Source organism: Necator americanus, chromosome III (assembly GCF_031761385.1).
Source record: "Necator americanus strain Aroian chromosome III, whole genome shotgun sequence".
NCBI lineage: Eukaryota > Metazoa > Nematoda > Chromadorea > Rhabditida > Ancylostomatidae > Necator > Necator americanus.
Window position 1 is genome coordinate 40722203 of NC_087373.1, and position 26726 is coordinate 40748928.

General features: G+C 38.1%; 1 protein-coding gene across 4 annotated transcripts; it reads right to left on the bottom strand.

The window, feature by feature from the left end:
* Window positions 1-2288: 2288 nt before the first annotated feature.
* On the bottom strand, window positions 2289-23051 carry RB195_012468 (uncharacterized protein; the record flags this gene model as incomplete). 4 transcript variants are annotated; one of them, XM_064194328.1, is made up of 9 exons in its annotated part: window positions 2289-2483; window positions 3025-3113; window positions 3410-3528; window positions 3634-3753; window positions 3814-3890; window positions 4996-5156; window positions 19862-19960; window positions 21054-21135; window positions 23013-23051. In XM_064194328.1, 9 exons carry the CDS (start codon window positions 23049-23051, stop codon window positions 2289-2291), a joined length of 981 nt encoding a protein of 326 aa, XP_064051911.1. The 4 variants fall into 4 exon arrangements, with proteins under 4 accessions (XP_064051911.1, XP_064051912.1, XP_064051913.1 ...); XM_064194330.1 differs by lacking the exon at window positions 23013-23051 and adding an exon at window positions 22891-22908; XM_064194329.1 differs by lacking the exons at window positions 19862-19960; window positions 21054-21135; window positions 23013-23051 and adding an exon at window positions 9747-9873.
* Window positions 23052-26726: the final 3675 nt, after the last annotated feature.

The window sequence follows — 26726 nt, forward strand, 5'->3', positions numbered from 1 at the left end:
CAAGCGAATTGTATACGCCGACACCTATACGTGTTATCGTTCTTGGAGAAATTGCTGAAGAAATGTTCTTTCTTGATGGTCCACGAAACACCGATAGTACCTCATCGCGCCAGTTATGAGCAAAATCCTCCAGCTGTCGACAAATGTCTTCCCCCAGCTGACTACAACACACTTTCCCCACGGCTTTGCTGCGCTCCAACGGAAGGGTGACCCGCTTGAAAAAATTGAGCACCAGCTATAGATGTGTTTCTATTAGTGTGGATATCCATACTTTCGTGGATAACTGGAGTGCGAAGCACGCAAAACGACCTGAAACCTGGTGCATTTTTGTAAGCGATTCGAATTTTTCCAGTTGTCATTTTCTTCACTCATTTTTGCAATCCTATTGGAGGTGGTAAGGGTCCCATCTCGATCGCAATACCCCATTGCAACAAAATTCAAGTCGTCCTGAACCGACTGTATCCAGGTAAAGAGGGGGTGTATACGTTCAGGAAAGGATTCTGGAAAAGAACAACCACAGGAACTATCCTTTCTTCGAAACGTACTCAGACCTTCGATACTTCACTCTCAATAGTGTACAGAAATAGTTGTACACTATTTTTAAACTGAATCATACATACCACTGCTGACTCAAGATGACTTAAGAAGCCATAAACATTCTCTGTCACTCTGGTAATTTTAGATTCATATGGAAATAGATGGGAGAATCTTCGCAAAGCTGTTCAGAGAGTCCAACAAAGCTTGTTAATTGCACCAATTCTCTACCATTACAGTATATTGTCACAATGATCCCATGTATACTTGCGTAGTTTTTTGTTCTAACTTACTTTTTAATGACCTCATTTTATAGTAAGATCAAAACGACGTGAAGCACGGTTCAGCTGCGTAAGCGGCTGCGCTCGAAGCGGTGCGGTAAATCGCAGCGGTTAGGGCCGAGTGAAGACCTCTCTTACCACTGCAGTTCATTGCTGCAGTCGGCGATGGTCCCACCTCGGTTCCAACCATTATTTCACGCTTCGAGAGCAGCCGCTTGTGTAACTGCACCCTAATTCATGTAATTTTGACTCTACTGTACACGTCTTCACGAACTGCAACTATTTTAGTAGTTCAAGGCACATATAAAATAAATGAGAAATATAGTAGCCTGAAACAAGCACGTGCTGAGTTCTGAGTTCTAAGTTCAATGAAAGATTAACAGCAGCTGCGAGGTGATCACATGTATCTCATTTCGGAATTGACCTTTTCCCGAGAACTTATCGTTTTATCCTTGTATAATATACATTATATACAGATGGCAAAGAACAACACAAACAAAAAAAAAACAAGAGCTTATTCACTGATCATAAACTGATTACACTAGTACCTCATAACAATTCAAACGTCATCAAGTTAGGTGCTTCAAGGTGAAGGTAGACTTGAAAGAACACGCTTAAAAAGTAATGAAGATCCAATGTCCGCAGGGTATCTGCGTGCAACCACGCTTTGAAATTCCGATCATGCGCAGGAGATATATCCTTTGTCTGTCGAGCACAATTTCTTCGATAACAAACAGCCAAACTTCCCTGTCATTTACAATGAAATGCGAAAAAGTAAACCGAGATTAAGAAGGAGAGCTAAAAAAAGATGGAAATAAAAAAAGAATACATCATGCCGGTAATGTGTTTTTAATGCGTGCTAGTATGAAATTTCCCTTCAGAAGGATGCCACTTGTAAGCTCAATCCATCACTTCACTAGGGCAGTCAATTTTAGTTTCCTTCACTTCCTACTCGATCGCTATAACGTTTTTTTTTGTTGGGTTATCATAGTTATCACAAACGGTCTTTCTGGTTTATGGAAAAAAAAAGAAAGTCAGATCACTCCAGCCATTCAGTATTACGCAGATTTATCAGTCTTTTCCAAATATTGCTTCAAAATTGTCTGTAATGCAAAATGCACTTAAAGGTGTTTACCTTTTGTGAAGCAAAATTCTGTTACAACAGTCTATACGCTCTCATGACTCAAATGAGTGACATGCAAGAAGGTCCGAAACCTGACATTGCTCTCAACATGCACAATTTTGTATCAACATACTGACTAGCCAAACTGAGGTACGACAAAGGAAAAACTGCATAAGAAAACAGAAATCTATGTACAATGTATTATTTACAAACTCTGTAAGAAAGGTTTCTATAATGAGGAGAGAGGAAAGCCTGGTACAATGCCAGAATGCTGTGAGGCAGCGCACTCGAAAGTTGTAAAATTAACATTGCAAAAGATTCGTGAAACTGTGGAAATGTAGCACCAAAATTTATGAGAAGAATCCTGACGACTGCTCCGTATTATGAGTCATCGAATGAAAAGTTCTGGAGACTGTATCGGTGCACGCCAATATAGTATTGGCGATTGTGTGTAGTACAGCATGTAGGAATTGTCCGCAGAATCGAAAAAGAAAGGCCACATTTTCACACACGTTCTCCAACAATTCGTGGATGCCGTAGTCAATCTGAAACAGCTGCAATTAAATCTGCTGCACTGGTAACTAATTAATAGCAAGCAAAAGTGTTCTAATTAAAACAATCATTATTTGGGTTGGATAAAATCTCTGGCACCAACGCAAAAAATGTCTTTCAGGTCCACCTATTTTAGAAGCGCGATGCAAGTGCAAAATAGCCAAATGACCAATCCATGTTCTCGTCCGGCGACGACTGGTAGTGCCAATCATGAGAACTTGCTTTTGAGGACGATCGCAACATCCACAAAATTGGAAACTCTTTGTTTTTATACAAAACAAAAATTTCGAGAGTTAACTGAACCATAGGTCTTATGCAGAAAAATATAGTTCTTTTGTCCGCAAGTAAAAGGAGATATGAATAAGGTCAAAGATGGATGCTGATCAGAACAAGTTTTAGCAAACACTACAGAAAACCAACCGCAGAAACTTTAAGGAGACCAAATAATGAGGAAGACTTCGGAAAAAAATCGCTAGTTACTTTGCGAGATGCGATAAATATGTGAAACCAATGAAGGATGTGAAACAAACTCACATTTCCCACCATTCCTTCAAGCATTTTGGAAAATATCGTACCGATAGCATGAAATCCATCAAATATTGAGTGAATGAAACTCCACAACGCTAAAACATGTTCTAGAGTTCATTTCATTCGAATATTACTTAGCATAGTTCATTCAATTCGAATATTACTTAGCAATATGAGGTAGGTATTTCCTGAAGTTTTTGAAGAAGCCAGCGAATAGGGAGTAACGAATATGGATGCGTTTCAAGTGTTAGAACGCTATTGAACTAACGGAAGTTTTAAATTTCATTTAAAAAAAATAACGACGTAAAGCTAATCTGCCTCTCAAAATAAAGATTAAACCATTGCAAACATTTATGTCATTGTTCATCAAAGACAAGGACTTTATACGCACCGTCCACCAATTCTCCGGCCAAAATTGAGGACTCGTGACTCATTTCGTGAAAAAATCCTCCAGGAGGTTGGACTTCGCACAATGCGTCAAACAGTGGAGCAAACAGCCAGGCGAACGTACTTAACAGTAAATAAATGGATCAGTAGAATAGTAGAGAGTAGAGTAAACGAGTGAAAAAAATGAGCAAATGAACGACTAGCTGAACAAACTATAAGTTATCTCACTGGCAAAAAAATCCTTCTGGTTCAGGCGAATACAGATGACGAAGATATCGATAAAGCACAACTGAGAAGAACAGTCCAGCCAATGAAGCAAACACCAACGATGACGTCTTAGCAGCCTCTCTACAATGCTGAATTTACGGCTGTGAAATCAATGTATTGAATATTTAGAATCGATCGTACTTATATTCTTCCGGAAGATCACTGACAGCATTCTTCACAGCTTTAAGATTCACAGGACAACCACACGATTCTACAACCTATAAAAATTTACACTTGAGGTTAGAAAGAGTCTTCTTCTCCCATGGAAACAGCTGCAGTATTTAGCGCAGAATAATCGCTTCACCCAAATGCACAGCGAAGAAAAAAGAAAAGCGCTGAGCAATAGAAAAAAGAAGAAAGGTGACTTATGATAAACCGAATGAACGTCACGCATTTGACTCAACGAACTTCGCCTCTTCTTTCTATATACACTCAGCATAAAATGGGTTACAGTGCGTTGTGAGCGAGTCTTCGGAGAGGAAGAGCTCTTAGCACCTCTCTGCGGTATGAGGAAAACTGCTGTTCGTGGTTTTTCTCTTTTTTTGCATGATAGTTTGTGGATAAAATTGCGGTGCCCTAGTAAAGTTCTTTTCCATTGGTTCTCGCTTGTTTTCGTCCACAGAACACAGCAGGAAACGTCCAAAACTTCCATGGAGCATAAAAACCGTCTTAAGTGACAGATGGCTTTCCCATTTAAAAAGCATTTGTTTGTTCAGTGCTCTTTGGACGTTCCGGACTCTGAGGTACACTTCAACAGCGTTAAATGCCTCCCCTCCTCTTCAACTACCGTTGCACTCAATAGTTTGCCCTGACTCCAAGGCATTTCTTAGCATACTTCAGTTTGCGGGAATAGAATTTCGGCCAAGTTTTTTTTCCTCTTTGGCTGTGCACTTAGCGTTTTTCTAAGAAGCATTTACGATTCTTCCATTACTCAGATTACATCAAACGCTAACCATGCAAAATCACAGGAAAAAAAAAACAGGGCAGGAACCAAATTCCTACAAACCAAGATCTTAGACACGCTGTAGGAGCACAACAACCGACAAAACTTATGGGGAGACTACGTAATCATATTGGAACACTATTATAATAATAAAGAAGGAAAATGGGAAACAATCAAAAACCCCAAAAAAGGAGAAAGGAAAGGGATCCTAGGAGTTTTCCGCACATTGTGGAGGGTTCAGCGCGGGTGCTTCTCGTCAACGCGTCACAACAATTTCACGCCGACTGTGCATCAACTCCTTTCAACAGTATGAAGGCGACGTCGTGATCACGAAGCACCACAAGCACATAAGAGTGTTAAAAAAGCAGGAATTTCCTTACCTCTGAGGTCTCAATGACCGCAGGCTTGCCATTCGCAGCGGATTCATTGAGATTCGTCTCATTGTGTCGCTCCAGCGGCACATCCTGAACAGCTGTTGCTCCAGGAGACATTGTAGCGACGGCCACCTGGGACGTATCTTCTTCCGCTGCGGCGATTAATTCTAAAATATTGGTATTATTCCGAGAGGAAAAAGATTATGTATAAACTGGACAGAGACTAGAAGAAAACTAGGAAGAAACTCTAGAAACTGGACTAGAGTAAGGTGGCGCTTGGCATGTTGCATGTTTGCGCGCAAATTCGAGGAGGGAACCATTCAGAACTGAATCTCGAAGCTGAACGGGAATTCAGCGAAAAACTTCGCCACTTCGTACGCAGACACTTCAAAAGCAAGGAGATGCGACGTAGAAGAGGATAATAGGGAAGATGCAAATGTCATGGTGTAAGATGGAAAAAACGACCTTACTAGGCTCGAGTAGAAAATATTTAGCGAAAAAAGTCAGCGTAGAACTATCGCGGATCATTGTAAATGTGTTGAATACCTATTATTGAAAAAAGGGAAGAAAACGGACAAGAACGGAACCAAGCATAACTTATGTGCTCGAGCTTGATGGATCCCGCTTAGGCGCTCGTACTTACCTTTGTCCAAACGATTACTGCGTAAAACAGGGAGCAGAGTGTGAGTGAGCACGGAGCAGCGTCACGGTAGGGTGGGTAGATTTACGACTATCACTTTTATCTCGATCTAATAATTTAGAAAAGACGTTGCATTATTGAGAAAACAAGAATTTTAAGAGAAAAAATTCTGTTGAAACAACAGAGCCGAAGAGACAAATTACCTCATTCTCACTAAGTAGCAGTTCATATCATTAGTGGATATTTATGCACCACATGCACATAATTCGAAGTGCGTACATTTTGTTAAATTATTTACATAACACAAATATTTGGGAGCAAATCCCGCCTAGGTGGTACGGACCATTTTTAGAACATATCCAGTGTTTTAATAATTAGATGTGAAAGTCATCCGATTAACAACGATAAATCCTTACTGGGAATAGGAAGTTCTGGAAGAAGAACGGCTAACACCCTTTTCAGAGGGAGAAGAATTCTACAAATGTTCAAGTGAACTTCTAAACGAAGCAGCATAGCAAAGAAAACTAGAAGAAGCGAAATTTTTGCGGAAGAAGAGTTCATTATCGGACGTGAAGCAGTCTAGATTCCAAATGTTTTATCTCTTTATGTACATATTATTCTGTTTATTTATTACAAATGTAGTTGACGTGAATCTACGAAAAGCAGTGAACAAAAAAACTGAACAGAAGAAACAAAATGGAACTGAATTTGCAAACAACTCTACCTATTTAGGATCAGATTCTTTTGTTCGTTTGTTTGTTTGTTTTTTCTTTCCGTCTTTTTTCAGTATGTGAAATGCAAGGGGAAAATTGAGGGAAGTGAAGAATATCACGAGATTACGAGATGCCTAGATGTGAAATGTCCAGATGAGATGCAAAATCACGTCGGTAAAAATTACAAAATTGTGTAAAAACTGACGACAAAGCTTTATCACCATCACTACTTTTATCCATCTGCGATGCGTAAGTCATCAGTGCTTCATCGTGATGTTCACATTAAAAGATAGAATTGATTCGGATTGATTATCGATGGCAAACAAATCCAAGAGAAAATTGTTCTGGAAATTTCCTAGAGGTAAGCACAAATTTCTCTTCACAAATTTATCCATAACATAATAATCAAGATAAGCTTGCAAATATTACGGGAACAAGAGCCTTATATTCTTCGTTCGTTATTTTTGTTTGACCTCAATAAAGCGTGGATCACATGAGAAGCAGAAGCGAAAACAGGCGACAGGTTTCGTGGCCGGCAACAAAAAAAAAAGGCAACAGTCGCGTGGAAAACATCAGTTGTCCGCAGTTTCATGCAAAATTCGACAGTTGACGATGTTTTCTTCAGTTTCCACATGTTTTTGTTTTGAAAGGAAGAATACGAAATTATTACACCTTTAAAAGGACGCATAGAACACAGAATTTCACATCATACATCAATATATTTTGTGATTTTAGTGCCGCTGAATCAAAAGAAAAACTTAAAACACCAACTAGAATTTCTTTTTACGATCAATAAGCGTAAATAACTATGAAAAGCAGGATATGCATATTTGCCTTGTTGCAAGAACAAGGCTCTCAAGATTGAGATGCACGCAATGGCAGAAACGAGCAAATAAACGAGTCACACGGTTGGATGGCAGAATCGAGGGGTATGGACCGAAGGCGATCTTTGATCGGCGGAACAGTTAAAATCGACATTTGACATGAAATTTGCTCTTCTTTTGATCTTGATTCCTACTAGTAATAATAAATGCTTCAACTACAAACTAGTAATGCAAAATTGGTGGTCCATGTGAAATCATCAGGAATGAAGATGACCTGCTCCTGAATTGCAACACGTAAAGATTCTTTCACAATTGAAACTATCATGAAGCCAATAAGTAGTTCGAAATAGGAACAATGCTAGTCAATTCAGCCGAAATAGTTGGATTATGGAAAATGACCATAGCTTTAAAAATCTTCGCAAATTTGTCACGAGCGTCTAAGCAACAATTTGGGTTTAGCATTTCACACCATTAGTAGTACACTGGCGATAATCGCCGTGTAAACATACGTAGACTGGGACAATGATCACTTTGGTCTACAGTGAAACCATCCACGTCGTTTCCTTGTGGATTGCAATGTCTTTAATTCGATACAACAAAATAGTAAAAGGATGAAGGATAAAGTTTCTGGCGTTAATCAATCCGCTTGGGATGCGCCACCACGTTCACTTTGAGGTTTGCGAACGCGTATCTGGCCTATACAATGACTTGCGGTGGCTAGCCGATGTGTCAAGTCAGTGCCCTTATCCTCCCAGACAAGTCTGGCACCAATTTATCGACTACCGCTACACCACACCCGCCCCACAACAAAATAGTACAAACAAATATTCAACTCTAATAAATCAGCAGCAAAAGCAAGGTAACAAAAAACAGAAAGTATTTAAGAGGAAGCTACCACGAAAGAAAAAAATCTTTATTTCCTTACCACTCAGTAACAATAGAAGTGAATGAAAGTTCTAATAGTACTTTGCTCAAACGTAGAAATGAGTAGATCAGAAAACTCTATGTAATCCGTACATATGACTTCAAAAAATCTCCTGAAAAAAGGCATTTACTTTGCCTGTGTGCTCGTTTTTAAAAGAATCAGTTAAACAACGGCAAATTTCAAGACGAAAAGGTAGTAGCGAGTAGCGATGAACATAAAAAATAAATACATCTTAACAACAAATGTCTATAGACTTTCCATACTCTCCTATTTAATTTTACATTTCAGTTTTTTAAAATCACTTTTGTTAACTGATTTTATTGGCCGAGTTTCCGGCAAATTCCCTTTAGATCCTCGGGTGGGAAGAGCTCAGTAGTGACCGCTGACTGATCGATCACGAGACCGAATCAGTCAGCGGTCACTACTGGGCTCTTCCAACCCGAGAATCTGAAGGGGATTTGCCGGAACTTCGGCCAATAAAATCAATTAACAACATCGCATTCAGCTCAACAGAAATCAATACAGCATCTCAATATCTTGGGGTTTATAGAAAATCGAACATTCCTAATGATATTGTGTCCGTTCTAACCCTTTAAATCACTATGTTTATATTATTTTATATATGATATTTGCAGCTTTTCATTATTTGTTATTGCAAAGCAGCATTACTGCATACATGCCAGTGCTCTTAAAAATCGCAATAAACTGGTTATCGTAATTTTAGAAGTAGGAAGTAACTGAAATCAGTCGATCATAAAGCATACTTACAAAAAAAAACTGCCGAATTTTTTTCTTTGCTGATGATAATGATCTCTGATTTGTTTTGCACACAGCGCTAAAGGCAACGCAATACTGAAGGAATGTATACGTATTGCACATTCTAACATCCATTGATTTCTATTAGGAAAAAAAACAATGGAACAAATACCAAGTATGGAACTTATAATAAATCCACTACCTAAATCGTGATAAAATCGAGTCAGTCAAACGACCTAAACGGAGATGTATCGTACTACTGAGAAATAAAAATCAGTTTCTTTTATGGGGCTAAAAAAGGATTACTGAACTCAAGATAGAGGTAGCAAGATACTGAATGAAGTGCACTCGCTCATTTTCCAGAGATGGACACACAATTTGTTCTTTTTTTTCCATTTTCAATTTCCTTTCTTTACCTGCGTTGAGTTATTCAGTAGCCTAACCTACATAAGTAATTAATCTAAAATGCGTTAACTATTACGAGTTAGTGAGAACTATGCTGTTACAGGAGAAGTATGTATGAATTTAAAAAAAAGCGAAGATGTTTGTGAAATTCGTGCATCCTGACAAACTATCCGTTATAATTTTTGGACCGATTTAGAGCCTCGTTCCCAGAAAATTCGTAACCTGAACACAACGAAGTAACATGATAAAGCGGCCTTCCGCCATAAGCATCCTGAAAAACTGGGCGGCGCTGTGCCGTAGAAACGAACGTAGTCGAGTCGATACCCGGGGAAGAGAGCAAAGAGCGTGCGGCAGCGTCGCCGCGCGACTTCAGTCAACAATTCAGTTGTAGGAGTGACGGAAGACACACACACTCACGTAGTGCTGGCTATTATTACCACTGGTTGGAGACGCAGAAACATGTAAGAAACTTGGCGCTCCGCCAGAAAACAAACCGCTCTCTGTGTCCGTCGAGGAAGACGGTATTTCCACGATAGCGCTCATTTCTTGTGCTACGAGATTTTTCTTGTTATTTGTGCGATCACGACGTGGACGAAAACACTTCGGAATAGAGGAGACCATACGGGGAACCTGTAAGTTTCACGCAAAATTCCAGAAATACGAAGAATATGTAGCCATGACGAGGATGGGATTAAGAGATGAGGAAGAGCATAAGAATCGATAACAGACACACGGACGAGTATTATGTGATTCTTGAAAATACATCATAAGAGTAGGAAGGGAGTGGATGACAAGGAAAATAATGTGAGAAAAGAGAGGAAGAATCATCAAACATTATTACTTCGCTATCACTCATAAAGGAAAAATTCTCACCAACCGCTAGTCGCTTGTGTCCCAATTTTTTTCTTCGCCTCACGTTTTTTCTATGTGATACAGGAATAGTCGTTCGATTATAATTTCATCGGTAAAAATTTCGAAAGTTATTTTTAAAAATATGCTGACTATGGTTCCTCTAAAGGGTTCTGGATAGTTGCTGGAAAATACTCTGAAGTCTTACATTCATACATTTCATTGCCTTTTAACTATTTATATGTGCATAAATGTTCATCATGAAGCTGTTCCCATTGGTTCGAAACTGCAGAACTTCTCTAATTACAGATATTTTTTGGCTCAGTAAAAGGAATCTGTGAATAGGTCTCATACTTAATGAACACAGCTGCGATAAATAAAAGTGATTGACAACCGCCGCCAGAAAGTGACAACCGTTGTGCAATTGCGGAAAGCCGAAAATAAAACAACTAGAAGAAAACATTGAAAAAAGCAACTAAAAATAAACCGACTAGTGCTAATAACAAATCAAAAAAGCAATTGTACTAGAGTTTTCCGTAGTTTCTGGGACAAACGAGTATTTTATTAATAAAAAGTCCGCAAAAAATAACGAAAAAAAAAGTCTGTAAAATAAGAATAATAAGAATAACAAAGATTTTGTAAAGGAGAGGAGCAGTAAGGCGAAAATAGAGATGTTAGGAGAATGGAAAAGATAGAAAATGTTGCCGATACAGGGACAGAAACTTCTCTGATAACATGAGTTGGAGAAATTTACTTAGCAAGAAATAGTTTTGAACTTGCGAGTGTTCTGAAAAATTTCTATCCTTCAAAGTTACTCGGATTTATTACAGAACTATAGTATACCATGAACAAGAATATAATTATCAATGTTTATAGAACTACTGAGATGTAATAGAGATTGTGAAAATCCAAGATGTTTACAGTTGCTAACACTCCTTTCGTTAGAAGAATTCGAAATCTAGTAATAATGAACGTCTGAACAAAAGAATATCCAGTAAACAGATTTTTTGGAAGGGTTTTTAGAATATTCTATTAGGTAGCCAATTAATCGTTAAGCACAATTCAATTTCCAGAATGTTCTACTATTCCGAGTGATTTCTTTTCCACTGTAGATTAGTGAGAAAAAAAAAACTTTTGCCAGTTACCTCTTTCCTATCCTGCGGGGTTATCTCCGTAGATTGTAAGGCTACAAAAATAATAAATATGACCACTCAAATGTCCAAGGATACAGCCGACTGACCCCGGGTTGTACAAAGAGCAACAAGGGCAGTTGGTCATTACAACTCTGTCACATCTCATTAACGCCCCGTAGATATTATCGGCAGATGAGAGGCATATCTATTTTGCCTTTTAAGTTCTTACTATACAAGAAGAACCAGTAAATAGCCACCTAGTAGTAGTATAGGTTGCCTACAGGTCAAAGATCAGGGGAACCTTCCGTTTGAAGTTTTTAAAAAAAATTTAGTGTTGTCCTGTAAATTACTCGAATTTATGCAGTAAATTCCCAGTAGCATAGAAAATATTTGAGGTATTCATAAAGAAAATTTAATGTTGTCCTGTAAAATACTCAAATTTATGGAATTTGTGGAAGAGTTTTTAGAGTATTCTGTTAGGTATTAGGTATATTCTGTTAGGCATAGGTAATTCCACTATTGTTGGAAAATTGCATGCATGTATCAGGTCTTCCTTAGTTGGTTCAGCCCTCCTCAACTAAAACTGCAGAAACTGAAACAACCAAAAAAAAATATCAATTCAACAAAAACTACTGAGAAGTCAACAAAAACTTTCTGAATAGTCTAAATACTTGCGTCCTACTATCTTTGCTCAAACGATTCCGTGTTGTAGTGTTTTTGCTATGATGTCAGATTAGATCGCGGCAATGGTGTACCTAGCTAACTACATACATACATGGTGGTCCGTTGTACAAATACTGGGACGCACTTACGTACAAAGATCCAATGACTGGAATTTATGCATATTTCAATAAATCATTCTTACCGAATATAACCGAATGAATTAAATAAATATTAGTATAAGTAGATAAATAAGAAAATGTCAATATAAATTATTCTTAGAGCCAGAATTAACTGTATCTGTATATCAAATGTCGAGTTCCGAATAGATTGAATACTGCCCATGTTCGACTGTCTTTGAATCTCGGCATGTTGAAACGTAGTTTTAACTGATTTCCTTGAGCTGTAGTCAAGATTGGTATCGATCTTTATTAAACAGCGGCTAACGTTTCGGCGATATCGCCTTCGTCAGAGCCTGGAAAACTCAAAGCCATTAGTGACCTATCCCCTCAAGCGCCTCATCACCCTACAGAAAGCACCCAAACGGTAAGCAAACTCAAACAGCAACACATAGGCTAGTACTTACCTCATTAGCTAGACTTGTTAACTCAGCAGACCACCACGTACCACAACTACGAGTCACAAGGGTTTTATATAGGGACCTATATAAAACCCTTGTGACTCGTGACTTGAGGGGATAGGTCACTAATGGCTTTGAGTTTTCCAGGCTCTGACGAAGGCGATATCGCCGAAACGTTAGCCGCTGTTTAATAAAGATCGATACCAATCTTGGCTACAGCTCAAGGAAATCAGTTAAAACTAGATTGAATACTCATAAATTCTCCTCTACAAAATCTCTATAAAATAGAAAAGATAATCTCTCCTCTATAAAAGTCCAAATGTTCAGTGTATGTATGAGTAAAAAGAACTAAAATAATTCCAAATAATATTTACTTAAAAAAGGTGGTTAGATATAAATTAGAAAAATATTTTATTACATTACTATCAATAGCAGAGATATTACTATGAAAAGGAAAACAAATCTAAGCAAAGAAATCAATTATGCCCTTGTCTGGCGTTAAAAAAAAGCGCACTTGTTTATTTAATTTTTAATCACAGCGGTGCACCAAGAAAGAAATCACGCGATGCCCGAATAATAATAAAATGCTAGCAGTTAATTTTTTTTTTCTTGACGACAGAAATTGATATAATCCTGCTCATAGCGTGTAGATCAGGTCGCTCCCTTCTTACGGAAGTTGGAAGGTCTTTTAACGATACCTGCTCTCCAAATCCAGAACGCGTCGCGTGAACCAATGAATCTAGCAGGGTTTTGATGAGCAATCTGAACCCTGCCGGGGTGTGCTCAACTATCCTACAGCACAGTCACAGCACTTTTTGAAAACGTGCCAAGACGGCTGAACTGAGTCACGGCTAGATTTGTCTTCTCAAGTATTTCGGATTACAAGTAAATAGTATAATATCACAAGCATAAAGCCCTTGACAGAATCCGGGATTTTGTTGTCGGAGTGCGACCATGGCAAAAAAGCTACCTAGGTTGGTCCCAGCTCAGCATTTCAGGTTTTTTTTCCTTGTTTCTGATTGTTCCATACATCTTCTACCAACTTCAAAATGCAGCGTAACGTATGCGATATTAAGAAAAAAAGGTAGATTTTTAGATTTAGAAAGAAAGGAGCGGAACTGTGCAAAATCAATAAGTCCCACCGGATTACTGTACTGTAAAAAAGCACTTATTTCATTGGTTGACTGCACAACTTTGTGCATTGCAAAGAGCAAAGAGGAAGAATCCATGTATATCTAAGGAATGTGATAATTCTGTAAGATACCTGAGTTCACTCCGACAGTGTCCAGATTGGTCAACCAAACTCTGCTAAATTCATTTATCAATAAGGAGAGATCCGGATTTAGAGAACAGAAATCCATAAATTAGTTAAGACCGTTCTTGCTGAGGTTATCTACGCAGAATTTCCATTTATAGACTGGGAACAATAATGAATTCAGGCCACACATGGCCGATAAGTGCGAGAAGATGTCAGGCGGAAAACTGTGCTAGTGCAATTACGTACGTCCGCCTTCGCTCGCTCTGTAGCTGAAAATTAAATTTTTGTGAAGCTATTTGAAACAATTACCTCTTTTCTTTTTGTTTTCACATTTTGTTAGGGAAATGTTAGTCGAAAACGGGTAAAATAGCTATAGCTAAGAACTGTTTCAATACAACGAGAGATGAAGTGAAAAGTACGATTGAGTGGGAAGACGGAAGAAGGTGGGAGCTGGTTCCGGCAAATAACTTCACACAAAACATAAGGATACGTACATATGGGTGCTCATGCATTCCGGTACATTTCCAGCGCAAACATATCGCATGGCATGACCAGTTCATGAAAGACCGTAACAGACAGACAGACTGGTTCAGTTTCAACCGAACCCAATGATCTGTCAGAACGGCATCAATATGAAGTCGATTGGGGCACAATAGAATCATTCGCTCTATGATTTCACTAAAAAAAGATATTCCGCTAAGTTCAAAATGTCAGTGACTTGGACAAGAGTTAGATATTGTAGACGATGTTAAAGAGCTGACCAAATGGAATCGCCTGAAAGAAGCTGGATTTTGCGGAAGTGAAAACAAACAAAAATTTCATACATTGGTTTGGATACACGAGTAATTTCTAATTCCATCTCCAACCCCGCGATTATCTTCCAATGACCCTTAAAGGCATCACTCCACGAATCTGAGGTGGTACGGATTTCAGGTGGAGTATTCGTATACGGGATGGGAGACTACGGAGAGGGGGGTGATTCCGTCCATTTCATCCTAACTGCCGTAAAAAATGGAACGGAAGATACGGCTTCAGGCTTTCTGGCGCACTATTTTCTACAAGAAGTTGGACTGGAGCGCACCAGCCTTCTGCGCGCGCCGCATCTTCCGGACCGTTTCCTACGGCAATTAGAAAGAAATGGACGAAATAACCCCCCTCTCCATAATCTACTATCCCGTATAAGAATACTCCATCTGGAATCCGTACCAACTCAGATTCGTGGGGTGATGCCTTTAAAAAGGAGTGGAAAAAATAAAGTTGTGTCCATAGGGCATAATTTGATTTTCATAATTTAAATTTAAGGAAAATTATGAAAAAAAAATTAAAAAAGAAAAGGTCCCGAAAAGGTTCCGAAAGGTCATATCACGTCTGGATGAAGAGGTCAAATACGTCAAAAACAAACAACAGACAACAAATGAAGCTTCTTTTTATATTTCTCCTTACTTATTAATTTATTATCGGTGAGGTCATGTAGAACAGAAATGTGTGCACTGTGTAAAACTTCACCATTTTTAACCTTTTCAGCTTTCATTTATGCTAAACGCTAGGAAGGAAGAGACAACTATCAGCGAATACACGGAAAAAAGTGCAATGACCCATAATACCTCGAACTTATTCAATCATTATAGTTTCACGGGAAACTACAATGTTATGTTTATAAAGGTTGAGGTTCACGGAGCGCCGCCAGCGGGGATAATGGTAATGTCAACAAAGGGTGTGAGAACAATGTCAATTGTGGAGAAGTGGAGATCAACAGCATTCAAAAGTCAAAACTGGTCCTATAGCGAACTGAATCAAACAGAGAGGTAATGGCTGGGCGCTGTAATTTTCCTCCAAGAAACGGAGAAGAACCAAAAATCGTCGGTGAAGTCGGTTGGATCTGTTGGAGAAAAAACTATGTGGAGCGTTTGCAACTGGACGACCTTCGACCAGCAGTTCGTCAACAACGCGCTTCGTTGGGCATCATATTCTATCGATTTTTGAGGACAAAGAAGGATATAATGATGCGGGAGGGAGGAGGGACAGTGGTTTCCTCTTCAATGTGTGTACGGCGACATGCAGCTTAATTTGTCCCGTCGGTTGTGTGACGAATTAGGTGCCTTCTAAGAGGATCGCCGATGACCAACACGCATAACCGGACCACCTACGACATAATTTCGCGATTTCTAGACGAGCTGAATGGAATTTGCTAATGGTATTACGATGGCGCGTAAGGAAAAGTTGTTGGAAAACGGACAGATAGGCAATTGCTAGGAATTTGAGTTACATACTAAGAAGATTTATAGAGATGGGGGCTGTGGTTTTAATAGACGCTTTGAATATTTTTTATGCAACAACACAGCGTTCGGATTTAGGACTAAATTTAAGGACTACCACTGAAATGCGTATTTTTAAAAAGAATTTTCGTCAAGAACAAAATGATGAAAAAAACCTTGGAATCTTTTCTTTGCAACGCACAATTCTGATTGTTTATTAGGCACTTATGTCCTCGTGGAGCATCATAGCGCAATAAATCACGGAATCTTCCAATATAGGGAAGACTAGTTCAAATCCCCATAACATTAAATGAATGTAGTCGTATAAATAAAAACATCGGCGCATGCGTCAATAATGACAAATAAGTGACGAATTTAATAAATAAATACATGAGTTTGTTGACAATTTCTTTACCGTCGAAAGAACCACGTGGGGAGCAAACGCTCACGGTTACATAAAAGACAAAGGAGAAAGTGCACGACATTGGTCAATTCTCTTAAGATGCGACAACGCGTGCGACTTCCATCCAGAATCGTTCGGGGTTTCTGAACAGTCCATACAATGACTGGTTGCGGTCTATGCAATGACTTGCGAGCTTGACCGTGGTGTCAAGACAGTGTTTTTGGCCTCCACGTGAATTTAGGTGCTAATTTATTGCCACCGAAAATTTGCTTGGCTCAGGGCGGTTTTGAACCATCTTTAGTCCAGTCGCAGGCGAACCTTACACATCTACATCCGTCCCCACAGTTCCATAGTACGTCTACATTTATCTATGGAATAAGAACAAAGGAAAAAATAGCGGTTGAAGCGAAACCGCTACCCATATATGAGATGCAAATGGAATAACTTGCAGTACCAAAAAAGGAAATCACTTCCAGCCAATTTCCGGTAAACGCAACACTTATTGTTTTATATATATGTATGTATAACAAAAGTAGATCCCTCGCTGAAAAAAAATAGTGAATCAGTTTAAAAAATGTTATTTTCAAATGTCTCAAATGTTATTTTTGATCAACAGCATTTTAAACCATAATTCTAGACAACAGTGGCTACTCTTAGAGAAAATTTTCGGCTTAATAATTTAAATTACTTCTGAAGAAGTATTCTTCACGCAATGTTCTTTTTTGAATTTCTCGAGCAGTTCTAGCACAATTCCTCAGAGATTTCTCCTAGAATAAAATCAACAATGTTGCACGATACGATACAAGTCAGGATGTTGAAAGGAAAAAGATATTTTCTGGAATTAAAAAGCATAGCGATAGTTGAAATGGTGTTAATGTGGTCTAAGTGTTTAATACAGCACAAAACATAAAGATATTTTCATAACTCCGAGTGCCTAGTGTAATTACGCAAAAGAACCAATCGTATTTTCAGAAGAATGCAGTCTAACCCATACAACTTATTCCAACGGATATTAATGGTCTCAAAGAAGAAAATTTGCAGGAAAGGCGCACATCACCTCATCAAGAATCCTTTTTTTATTAGACGCTTGCGGAGATGGTGTGTATGGAAAGATAATTAGGATTTAGGATCGAATCGAGTACTACGATGTAGCGTATCTGTTGGAATATGCAAACGAGGACGTCTAGGGGGAGAGGACGAGCTGCGAATGCATAATCAAACTGCGATTGTGAACGCGATAAAGAGCAGGAAAAGGAAGAACTCAGAAAGGACAAATCTAACTGACATTGAAACTGAGCTCTCAGATGAGTTCTTTTTTTTTTCGAAGAAAAATATCAGAAGTGCCTCTTTGCAGTAGCAATAGAAAGGAGAAAAAAAAAAGAAAAATTAGAATTAAAAGAAACGATGAAAACCCCCCGATGAAACGATCCTAGACACCCACCCAGCCGGCTATTGCTCGCGCATTACTAATAGCTCAGCTGACCAGCTGTGAAGTATATGATGACAGCAGCAGCACCAGTAACGTATTGACCTCATGCTGACATTGTATTCATCACAAGCTCTCACTGCCAATTTTCCCTCATTCGCTCCACCCTTACGGACATGATCCACGATGGCAAAGAGGGTTATATTGAAAATAACCATGGGATTTTTGCGAAACTATCAAAGAGGCATTAAATTCAAACTTTTCACTCTGAATATCTCTAAGCGATCGGATCTCTTTCTGACGGGTTGACCGTGCTTGCTATTTATTTCATCGTTGTGGTCTGTGTTTAATTCAGTGTGTTAGTAAAATATTCTGATCAACTGATCAGTTTCGATCGATATCCATCTATGCAATGTCCAATCGAAATTTTTCTATTTTCGCTGCTGCATATAGATTAGAAGTCACTCATACAAAACGGTGAATATCATGCGAGAAATAAGTATCTTGTTTTGGTAAATAAGAGCCTATTCAGGAACACACCTCCACGAAACTTGAAAATTTCTCTTTCTCACACACGTTCTCTTCCTCCCGTTTTCCAATCGAATATCGAATACGTCAAGGTCGTCCATGCAGGAACAAATGTAGCATAGTTAGACTGCAGCAAATGTATGCAGCTAAAAGCAAATTATTTATAGCAATTTATTATTACAGCTAATCATTCTTACAGTAACAAGTTTTATTCTAACAGTAACAAGTAGTGGTAAAAAACGAAGTATACAGATTAAAAATATGTGTCATGTATTATCGGTCAGATTTTTGACATAGCAACTTCCAAAACAAACAGTAGTAATTTTTTTAAAAAGTTGAGATTTTCACAGTTAACAAGGAAAAACCGCTCGCTTCACTTAAGTTCCACTTGAAAATCACTTCTCCGGCATTTTTCCATGGATGTGATGAGTCAACGAGCGCACAATGTTCGTTAGAGATTTGATGAGTATTTTTTTACATCAACACCTATCAACATGTTAGTTAAAGTAGCGCCAGGACTCAGCAAAACCCCTTTATTTGACTCCCACAAATAGTCATTCAACTGACCTCCGTGAAGCTCCACACGAGTAAATTCCACATATCATGGAGCCATTATCCTGTATGGACATTAGAACAACGCTTTCATCTTTTGAGTGACGTGCAATTACCGTAAACACGCCGGTCTTGGGTGAATAACGCATCAATCTATGTATGTCTATGTCATTTGGAGGTAACCTTGGGGTAATTAGTGGGTATGGTTCGGTGGTGGTTTCGCGCTCGCCAGGTGATGAACGTGAAAAGACCATCGGCGCATTAGCAACCGTCCAGGGCACTGAGCTCTTTTCAGTGTCAAAACAGCTATAAATTGCGAACCAACAATCACTCACTTCTTAATATAATTTGAATTTAAAAGCAAATTCAAACAAATTTTCGAGAGAAAAGTTCTAAAAGAGGGGTTTACATACAGAAACAGGACTTTTTTTTCTCGCAGAAGCTAAGTCGGAACAACGACGAGACCTCAGTGACATAACCAACGAAAAACCGGGGAAAAAATTTAACAGGATGAAACACACGTCTAAAATATAACGAATATATAACGTATAGTATAAAATATAACGAAAAATATAGAAATAAAGTTTTAAGTTGCAATCAAATAAAGACACGGAGTCAATAATAATTCGCAGCTTTCATCCAGCCAACAAAAATATTTGAATAATTTTTCAAATCACAGTTATAGACATTCAAATACGTTTGTAAATCATAGTACTAAATTAAGTTAACACTGTTACCATTCATAATTTTATTGATATTAGTTAGTTCCACTCGAAAATCCCTAATTCACATGTGAAGTCGCTGTGGAATTGCCGATGTTTTAACGATTAGATCAGTTGTTGCAAATGTCCGCAATTTGTTTCCCCGGATTCTTGCAGGAGGAGAACGGACAGCGTCGCTTTTCAATTCTTATATCAGAGAGTGACAGCGGTTGAACAGAAGCAAAAGCAATTTTTAGTGCAAACCTAGCAATTGATAGTTGATCGGAGGGACGACGCGAGAGTTGAGTCGTGAACGGCAAACTGGGCAGAATACCATGTAAGTAGATCCAGCAAGAAGTGAATCTAAACAAAGGAAAGAAAGAAAAAAATTCAGAAAAAATTGGTACCTAACGTCCAGTCGTTCTGATAGCTAAAAGTCCGCAAATAATAGTCAAGTAAACAGGATGCGTGAAAAGTTTTCTCCTAAATGTTCAATAGGTTGCGAAAAAATATTTGTTGGTTTTTTTTTCACGGAACTAACGTGTTTTTCAAATTTATCATCTAATTTCCCGTATAGTATTGGCTTTTGCGCGACTTTGTTACTTTTTAATTTTATCATGGAAGAGATAAAAGAACGTGTCGCAGTCGCTGAGTTTGCATAAGAGAGATAAAAAAACCCTCAGAAAAAAAAAAACGAAAAAACATGGACTTCTCGGTTTGGTCCACATTGAAACAAAAGAAATCTTAGAAATACGTTCTAATAATGTTGATAAATTGAAAGTGCCATCGATGGATGGTTAGGACGAAATAACGGTGGAAGGGAGTGAGACCATCATAGGCCATTAGAAGACCTTCCGCAAACGTAGTGATACTGAACTAGGTAATTTTTCCAAAATATTATTAGGGTATCGATGGAAATATTCAAAGGACAGATTTCTGATCTCACGTGTTTGATTACTTACAACTGGTTCATATTTCAAAAATTTTGGAACAAATCTTTCTATTTTACACATTGTACTGAAAGAGGTCAAAAATGTAAAAGAGTAATTTCGTCTGAAGATTGGCCATTCTTCGGTGACGCAAGGATTTTTATTCGAAACAAAATTATAAATAGATCAAACAGTCAACAGTTAGCTGCAGCAAAACACAAAAACAGGAACTACAACAAAATACTAGACTTAACCAACAGCTCAAATGATCCATCCGTATCAACTCAATACCAGAGAACACAATTAGGGGATCAGGCAGCAAGAAAATCGGCCTCTACTAAAGTCCCATCAAGATATCCTTTCAAAAAGATTGCAGATCGTTATGATCGGTTCCTGGCTACACATATATGACCAATTAAATGGCTTTCTTTTGCTGTTGTGCAATGGCACAACGTATCTGAATTTTTGGAAATATCCTTTCAAACCTGTGAATACTCCCCGTTTCTTTTAAAAAGAATACGTCTTACCTGTACATGCTGAGCAAAAAGAGTGTCCACAGGCAAGAAGTCGAGGAGGAGGAGAAGTGATCGAGAACGGCTCAAAACAGACCTGAACATGATTCCTCTAGAGACCCATCACTTTCTTCTCGTCGTCTGTAACACAGACATGTTGCAATACCGTATCCGAAGATCTGCATAATCATTATTAATGCTCGCGTTTTCCGGTTAAATAAATTTGAGATTGAAAACCTCGCATTTTTGAGTAAAATGCACTTAATTAGATTGATGTACTCATTTCTCTGCATATTTCTGTTTCCTGAATAAATTCATGAGAAATTTCGAGTTAAGACTGCTTCCTTGAACTAGTCAATTGTATCAGAAAATTCTTTCTCATCTTATCCCTCAATACTTCCTTCCAATAACTTCCTACGCTTCTGTCGACATGACTTTTTTGAATTAAAATCTGTTCCTGATGCACCACAAGAAAACTCTGATTTATGCTTTAAAAAGCTGGATTCATTTTCAAACATGACGGAATTAGTTGAAACTCTCAAATCTCGTTAGTTTTTGACTCAGTAACTTTTTAACAAAAAAAAAACGTTGGAGAATCCCAAGACTAGTTATCACTGGCTCTGGCTCTCCAAAACTAAACTATACGTCAATCCATGAACACTGTCATTTCTGCCTAGACTTCCAAACTCTGCAAAATTTCGGTGGATGTTAGTGCGCTTGGCTGAGTAAACATGAGAGTACGTCGGCAGCCAGTGTACTTCGGCTGGTCGAGAGGAAAACGACTGCAGGTGCAGACAGCTTAGACTGATTTTGAGCTTCTCCGGGAGAGAATCTTGGGAATTGAATAAATTAGAAGGATTTATTATTTATTTATTTATTGTCGGCAAAAGAAAAGAGTATAGTAATGACCTTAAAAAGCAGAAAGTAACAAACCTTAAAAATGTTTGTAGTTGAAAATGATTCGTGTACAGTACCAATATTAAAATCTACTTCCTTTATGATTTATGCAAAAAAAAAACAGTAAAATTTAGACACGCAGATTTTGCTCATTCGTTGTCATGAGGTATGCAATAGTAATCGTTCTGGAAAATAGATCAGAATGACATGAACTGCACGTTTATTTATTCGGCCAAGAATTCAACTATTCATGACCCAAAGTGAGCGAGTGAAACAAATCTGCTTCATTTTTATCGTTTCTATCATTTCTTTTTCTAATTCATAATAACCCTATCTGGACCTGAGCCATAGAACTAACATGAATTGCTAAAGTAATAGGATTCTATTAGGAACACACTGAATCAGTGCCTTTGATTTCGTTGAAGCTCCAGAAAAATCAAGATTTGATCTCGACATGCAGGACAGCTGGAATTTCTTCCGTGTGAAAAAAGCAGAAAAATGGTAAATCTCTAAAATGAGTCGGTGAGTCACGTTTTAAAATGTGAAGTTTTTAGCAACTTACCAACGTTATCGACATATCTGCTTTCGTTTATTCCCCAAAATATGTAAGTCTTTGTTATAGCTTACTCTATGTGGGCGAAAATATCTGTTTCTTTCAACTCCTTCATTATCTCCAATTTATAATTTCTAACAGTCAAAACGGTACAGGAACTTCGTTACGCAAAGCATGGAAAAGCACACTGCGATCGAAATGTTAGAAGAGCACTAGCGTTCCTGGATTCACCACTATGACGTATCACAGCGATGATCGCATGCGATATAGAGCGATATATCCATACTCAAGAGATACCATGGCTAAAAACTTGTTGATGAGACTTGACGGAAATTTAATACTTTTACATTAGATACCACTTTTATACTTATATTTGACGAAATAATTTATTGCTAAACTCACTCGACAGGCAACAGGCATGACCAGGATTAGACAGTCGCGAAATGAGAGCAGTTTTGAAATTTAAGAATAGGGGAACTTGGCCGGATTTTTCTCAGATGAACAATATTTGCATTGCGACTCACGAATTTGCCGTCCTTCTTAATGGCGGCCGAAGAGTACATAATCTGTATTTCGCAGCAGGGCACGGTCAAAAAAAGTTGAACACGTTAGAATGTTTCAAAATTAAGTACGAAATAAAACGACTGCAAAGTATCTCACGCGAATAGGAGACAACGTACTAACAAGAAAGAAAAAAGCAAGGACAGGAATAAAATCAAACATTTATAAAGTACTAAGCGGCAAGAACAAAAGAAAAAAAAACGAATTCTGCAGAAGCGAGAACTCAGTCGATTGTTTTTGACAACCGAGTCTTGGAGCTAGAGGTCGCCACATACGCTTGACTACAGTAGGTCAAAACTTATGGAGATAAGAGACCCATCATGTTTGTCATAGCGGCAAAAACTTCTCCCTTACTTATTTCCCGCTACCCAAAAGTTCGGTGACATTGAGGGGTTCACGCTTTTGCTAACGTTACCTCTAAGCTTGTACCACAACTTTTCTTGCGCCTATTTTTCTGTTCCGAGTATCCAAAAAAAAAAGAAATAGAAATTACTACCCATACTCAGAATAAAATCGATAGCGGTCAAGACCACCGTGTTCCATAGAGCAGTACTGTCGTTGTTAAAGTGGATGCATTTACCTGCGAGCGGGTTAGATTTGGACTTGATCAGTCTTTCCAAACACATGCATCTAATTTAAACTTCAATCAGCTTCATCCATGACTTGTTTGCCTCATTTCCCTCCCTTCTTTCGCCAGTGACCAAGAGATTAATGATTTCTGACTTTGTTTGGAGAAGTTTTCGGGAGTTTTCGTCTCTCTCACGTGTTTCTGTGCACATTAGCCTCCCGCATAAGCCCTGTTCCGTATTGATTCGATTGCAGCCAATGTTCTTGCTATTATTAATATTATTATAGCAAATGTATCACTGTGTAGAATTCTAGTAAGTTGGAAATAAAGTACAGGAGTTCTATGAAACCTTTTGCGGATCTTGTATCTCCATTTTTTTTTAAATGAGTTGACAAATTTGTATGAAATAAACTACAAAATGTAAAAGGAAGTTTCATCTTACTTCATAATATATGAATTTAAACATGTAAATATGAATATAAATCAACGCTTTGAGTCTGAGGAGTTTGAAGCACACTCAAGTAGTCAACGATCTAATATTGAATTTCTGTATCCTAAGAATTGAAATAGAGCTAAAGGCAAAAAAAAACTATTGGATTATCTGACCAACAAGTAGCTTTATCAGTGAGTAAAAAAACAGTAAACAGGTAGTAATTTGCATTGCTCTAAAGTCAGACGAAGTCTCTCCTCAACTACCTTCAACTCCTTCTTCTGCACGGTTGCGCATTGGATTAATTTACTCCTTGCTTTCTAATCCAAACTCGACGATATCCATGAATACGCTCTTCAATTTGAATGTCCTTTATATGCTAGGTATGAGTGAGGCCCAATACTACATTGTTTCGGAAACCACGAGAAAGCTATTTCTCTAACACCAACCGCACTGAATATTGAGTTGATCCATGTTTTGAGCCCACACTTTTACTCTTTCGTCTCTTTATGTTATACTTTTGCGACATTAGTTAACTGGAATTTCACCTTTTTGAATTATCCTGGTAAGATCCACTATAGAACTTACTAGTCTCTATTCTCTCTTAGTGGTGTTTAGCCGTTCAATGATTGGCAAAGGTTGGTGAGCCGCTTGGGACTTTTCACCCGTTCGCGCAGGCCTAGGAGAGATTTGTTCATTCTAGGTTAGGTTCCTCAACCAACCCTTTGTCTTCTCCTCCACCGGTAACCGCTATTCTACTGTGGTGTTCTGGGCTTGGAAAAAGGATTCCGCACGAAAATTCCTCACCTTCTAATATCACTAGAATGACCTTTCAGCACACCACACAATGTGCTATGAAAGGCCAACTTTTCTGTATAAAACTCTGATGAAAGTGAGGTCCGTGCCTTCTCGTTTCTGTTTTATGGCGTAATTCTGGATATCTTCGAATAGATAGATAAATATCTCTGTTCATTAATAAATATTCCGGATATATGAAATCAATGATTTCTGCATTGCTTTTTCCACAGTAAAGGTACTAGTATAAGAACAACAGTACTACTTGTCTTATCCCTGCTATGTGAACAAAGCCATCGTAATTATAGGATTATTACTGTTCAGTTCGCTGTGTCTTTAAACGTGGATATTAAGCAAATAAATTGCACTCTAACACTAAACTAATGAAAGGTGTCCCAAACAAATTAGAGAAAAAAATAAGGTTTTACATGCAAATAAAAACAGAAAAGCGAAAAACATTTGCAGACGATTTCTTTCCTCCCTGTTGTTACCCCTTTGTTGCAACGAACACTGTACGAGGCAATAGCATTTCAATTAATTCAACGAGCACTCATAACGACAAGTGAAAGTCCGCCGTTTAGTCGTAAACATCGCGTCTCGTCGTCGCTTTTTCGTCCGATCAATGATTGCAACCTCGTTCTCGCGCCATTATTTCGCGGAATTAAATCAGCTGTTCATTAGTGAACGATTGCGTTCGTCTTAAACTAGCATGGGAATATATACATTCGGCGATTTAAGCACTTCTTCTTCATTAGACGCTCTCCAAAGAACTTCAAATTATCCGTTGCTATCAGGATAATGCATCAGTTCTCTGGATTTCCTAGTAGAAATCGTTTTAAAAGTCATGAAATATTCGAAATATGTTGTTTCTTGGAATATTTATATGTACGATGGACCAAGCTGTTGAACTTTACCGATAAAAAGCTTCTTGTTTGCTCTACTGCGAATTTGAGTCCAGTAAAGGTACACAAAGCGCACAGGCATATTATGCCTCACGATTTTGGTTAACACTTGAAGAAAAAAGTGAACGTCACTGGAGTCTATGACAAAAATATGGCCAAGTCTATTGGGGAATTTGGTGTTAAATATGACGGACAGTTTAGAAATAAAGAAATTAAATTTTAAAAAAAGCAAAGAGAGTAGCTAAATTTTATCCTGAATTCAAAAAGTCTATCCTGAATTACAAACACATGCTTCGCTTGTGTTTGTAATTCAGGATAGACTTTTTGAGCCAAGAATTCCAAAACTCAAAAAAAAAAATGGCATCGACTTAATAACCTCATGTCAGTTGTATTTTTAATTGCTAAAAAGTTATTTTTGTTAGCGTACCTGTAGCTGTATTGAGGAGTCTCGTCTCCAATTTCCTCTTCCCTTCAAACATTTCTCAGTTGCACTTCTCAGTCTCTAATCTAACTTCTCATCTTGAAGATATTTCTCGTTTTTTGACATTCATTTTCGCGATTACGTCCTCTACGTGTCGTGTGCGATTTCAATTTACTCATGAATCAGAGTTTCGCAATACGTTAAGAAAATCAAATGACGCATCGAATTATTTCCGGTTTGTTTTCGTGTATTCATCGGACATCATTCTTTCATGATAACACTGAATTTTTGCATCATCTCATCCAGAAATGTCGCCAAAAAGATCGCACGTCGTTATTTCGACAGTTATTTATCATATTTTTAATGGGATTGTAAAACGTTTATAAGGGCATGAAATTTTGTGTGATGGCTGGTTTCGACCAGAATTCGCAAAAATCGAACATGACGGGTCAAATACTCTATCTAAAATTCATTTCATTTATATTAAAATTCCTTTCTACAGCTATCCAGCCGAAGTCAAAGGAGAATTTCGATTTTTGTAAGGTAAAACAGCACTTACTC